At 46.5% G+C, this 4,382-nt stretch overlaps 1 protein-coding gene across 1 annotated transcript in view; it reads left to right on the plus strand.

The window, feature by feature from the left end:
- Nucleotides 1-838: 838 nt before the first annotated feature.
- SMIM14 (small integral membrane protein 14) overlaps nt 839-4,382 on the plus strand; it is a gene marked incomplete at its 5' end in the record, with an annotated part of 46,514 nt that continues 42,970 nt past the window's right edge. Inside the window, 1 exon segment of the mRNA XM_014584455.2 lies at nt 839-948. Within this exon segment, the coding sequence (XP_014439941.1) occupies nt 874-948 (75 nt within the window).

A 4,382-nucleotide genomic window follows, 5' to 3' on the forward strand; every position in this document is an offset into this window, starting at 1 on the left:
TGGGCTACATGGGAGTCCAGCGACATAGCCATTCTGCTAACTGCTGGTCCCAGTGGCTTGCTTTCTTACTTAGCCTTCCCCCCCCCCAACCCTGGTCAAATGGAAATAAATGAATGAATAAATAAAACTAAATCTGTAAGAAAATTTTACATACTAGCGCTGATGAAGTAAGTAATGAAGCTCTGTAGGCTGGTCAGCATCACAGACGGGGCCAGTTGAGACTATCTGAACTCATTTAAAAAATGGGGCCGGCAGGTGGCGTGGTGGTTAAGAGCACTGGACTCCCACACGGCTGATCACGGTTCGAGTTCTGGACCTGGCAGCTTGCTTTCTCACTTTCCCCCTCTTTCCGCCTCTCTTTGGTCAAATTAAAATAAATTTGATTGTAGATTCATAATTCATATGATAATGTGTAGTATTAGTAAATTAAAGCGATAGCTTGTTAATATGAGTTAGGCATAGCTTAAGAAAACTATTATGGGGACCAGCAGTTGGCATAACGGCTATGTCGCTGGACTCCCATGTAGTCGACCGTGGTTCATGTCCCAGACCCAGTGGCTTAAAACTCACGCCAGGCGCGTGCGCGTGCGCGTGCGTGCCCAAGATCCTGAGAGGAGAATGGAGGAGAAGGGATTGTGGTGTGTCCATCCCCGCTGCAGGGTGATTTCTCGCTTTCTGTCTCTCTGTCTTTCTGGCGAGCGCTTGTGCCCTATAGCAAAAATCTCTCAAAACAATAAAGAAGGAATCGTCCTTTGGATCTCCAGTATGTGACTTTTCACAGCGGGAGAGAAGCAGCAGCTGAATGGTAGCCCTTATGGTCCCTTCTCCTTCCTCCTAGGTTTGAACGGTCAAGCAGTACCAATCTGGGTAACCATGGCAGAAGGAGGGTTCGATCCCTGTGAATGCGTTTGCTCTCACGAACATGCGATGAGGAGGCTGATCAACCTGGTAAGACGAACAGGGCCGTCCTCAGAACCGATGGGCAGCCTTTCGATCCTGTTGTGCGAATGCCCGTTGCTAGAGGAGTTTCCTCTGATGGTCACTGCAGAGTATTTGGTAGTTGGAATTCCACAGTGGTTTAAATCATAGCGATTAAAATACCTGCCAGCCAATTTCATAGGCACTGGCTATGAAAACAGATTGCGGCCTTTATTTGTGATAGATCCATGTTGGTGAAATTCACCGTCGTGGGTAGATAATGTATATAACCTTTTCTGCTCTGGCTGAATACAGGTAAGTCGTTTTAGCTCTATGGGTTTGCCTGCTAATAAGCTGCTTCGGACTCACAGTTCCTGGAATGGTCTGATTCAAGTCTTACTCTCATCTATGGCGTGGCAGTAAACAACTAAAGTGTTTCCATATCTAAAGCAGTGATTGGACAGAGGTAGATTTTTTTTTTTTTTGAGAGTTTTTTGCTATAGGGCGTGTGCGCTCGCTGGAAAGACAGAGAGAGACGGAGAGACAGAAAGCAAGAAATCACCTCCCAGGGGGATGGCCACACCGCAATCCCTTCTCCTTTCTCCTCTCGGGATCTTGCGTGCGCATGCACACATACCTGGTGTGAGTTTAAGCCACTGGGTCCGGGACTCGAACTGTGGCTGACTACATGGGAGTCCAGCGACATAGCCATTATGCTAACTGCTGGTCCTGACACAGGTGGATTTCTGAACAGCAGAGAATGTACTGTCTCTTTAAATTGACTGTAGTGAGATTCGAATTGGAAGGTTCTTAAGACTTTCCTAGTTTATAAGCTTAATTACAGGTCTGTTTATTTTATAATTTTTATTTGCAGAAGGAGAAATTTGACCAGAGACAGTAATGTAAATTCTTACTATTTTTTTTTTTTTTATGTAAAGTCATCTTTAAGTTGTAAACACATGAGTTTGATATGCTAACCTGGATAAATCTTTGTTTATGGTCAGGAAAACCTGAATTTTGTTAGGTGAATGAAAGTGAAATTAAATCCTAAGAATTGTAGTTAGAAAACCTGACATGGATCTCTAAAAACTATATTTTTGTTTATTTTTACTTATTAATGTATTTCTTAGAATTCTTTTTATTTAATTTTATTTTAAGAATTTTTTGGGGGAACCAGTAGGTGGCATGGTGGTTAAAGCTTTGGACACTCCCACATGGCCAACCATGGTTCAAGTCCTGGACCTGGTGGCTTGCTTTCCCACTTTCCCTCTCTCTCTCTTTTTCTGTCTCTCTCTCTGGTCAAATTAAAATAAGTGAATGAATAAATAAAATTTAAAAAAGAATTATTTTTATTTTTCAGCTTTTATTTATTTATCTTAATTTGACCAGAGAGAGAGAAAGTGAGAAAGCAAGCCGCCAGGTCTGAGACTTGAACTGCGGTCGACCACGTGGGAGTCCAGTGCCCTTAACCACCACGCCATCTGTCGGTCCCGAGAATTCTTTTTATTTTTAACATTTGTTTGTTTATCTGTCTCTTTGTTGTGATTTCCTCCAACTCTACCTCCCAGAACTTTTTGCCATAAGGTGTGTATGGTGCTGGAGAGACAGAGATAAAGTGAGAAATTACTCCCAGGTCGCGGTCGGGGGTGGCCGCACCTTAATCTTTTCTCCTCCATTTTCCTCTCAGGATTTTGGCCACGCATGCACACGCACCTCATGTTAGTTTCAAGCTGCTGAATCTGGGACTTGAACCGCAGTCCACCATGTGGGAGTCCAGCGCCTCAATCACTATACTACCTGCTGGCTCTACATCTGTTGTGATTTTCAAGCCACTGGGTCTGAGACTTGAAACTTCATCAGCCACGTGGGAATCCAGTGCCTTAACCACCACGCCACTTGCTGGCTTCTCTTTTTATTTTTTGTAGTTCGTATCACTAGAGAGAAAAAGAGAGAGAGAGAGAGAGACCCCAAGGGAGAGCAAGAAATCACACCCCACTTCCCGGGATGGCCACACCACAATTCATCCTCCTCTCAGGATTTTGGGCACAGAAGCCCAGAGTGATTTTCAAGGTGCTGGGCACGGGACTCGAACCACTTAGCCAGCCGTGTGGGATCCAACATCTTTAACCTCTGTGCCACCTGCTAGTCCAGGACTGTATTTTCTTTTTCTTTCTTTCTTTTTCCATAGGGCACGGGCACTTGTTGGAGAGACAGGAGAGAAATCACCCCATGGGGGGATGGCCCCAGCACAACCCTTCTCTTCCTTTCTCCTCTCAGGGTTTTAGAGACGCACGCACACGCGCCCGATGTGATTTCAAGCCGTGTGGTCCGGGACTCGAACTGCAGTCAGCTTCATGGGAGTCCAGCGACATAGCCATTACGCTTACTGCTGGTCCCAGGAGTTCTCAAACTTTTTGAAGAGTGCCTCAGATACCCTCTTAGTAGCAGTTTCCAGTTACCTAGCAGGGAGCGGACCGCTTGAGCTCCAGTTAGTCCTCCTGCTGTTAAAGGCAGTGGCTCGAGCTGTTATCTCAGGGGTCTGAATGACTGCTAGTAAAGCACTACTCGAGGGCGTGGTGGAAGAGTGGAGGTGCGTGAAGAAGGCGTCAGTCTGGACAAAATGAATGCCCAAGCCGTGCCCCAGCCTGGGCCAGCCAGCGTGCTGCTGCCCTGGTTCCTGACGTGCATGTCCAACCGTCCATGCATCTTCTCCAGCCCGGTAACTGCTGAGAATCTTGAACTTGGCATGCGCATAACCCAGCGTCTTATCTGGCCCTGAGCTTCCACTTCTCTCAGTCTCTCCCCTGTTCATTCATTGTCCTGGTTGCCCAGCAACAACTTTGTCCTGTCAACTCCCTATCTGATAGAGGAACGAGTCCGTTGGGCTCAACCTTAAAAATAGACCCGGGGTCCAGCCATTGCTCACATTTCCAGTGCAGTATCCTCGTGTGATTTCCCGTCACCTCTCCTGGATATCTGCAGAAAAAAACACCTTAGCAGTCTTCTTACTTCTGGTCATTTGGCCATGCCCTACTCCCTTCACATTAGTCTCATCTCAGCAGCTGAAGTGACCTATTTGAGATAAGTCAGATGATGTTTTCTGTTTGCTCAGAATTCTGCAGTAGCTCCCATGACGCTAGAGTGAAAAAGTATTTTTACGCATCCCCGAATGATCTGTCCCTTTCTGCCCTGCTCTTCTCTGCTCACTTCGTCCTCACAGTCCTGGCCGCCTTGCTGTTCCCCTGGAAAACAGGACGCATGCTAAAGATCACATGCTGATGGTTTTAGACTTCTCAACAAGACAGCTGTGAACTGGAAGGCACTGGAAAATGACTTCACAATTCTCAAGGGGGGGCCAGCAGGTGGCATGGTGATTAAGGACACTGGACTCTCACATGGCCGACCGCAGTTCGAGTCCGTGCCCTAGCAGCTTGCTTTCTCACTTTCTCTCTCTCTCTTTCTCT

This window comes from Tupaia chinensis, unplaced genomic scaffold, assembly GCF_000334495.1.
Source record: "Tupaia chinensis unplaced genomic scaffold, TupChi_1.0 Scaffold146907_1, whole genome shotgun sequence".
NCBI lineage: Eukaryota > Metazoa > Chordata > Mammalia > Scandentia > Tupaiidae > Tupaia > Tupaia belangeri.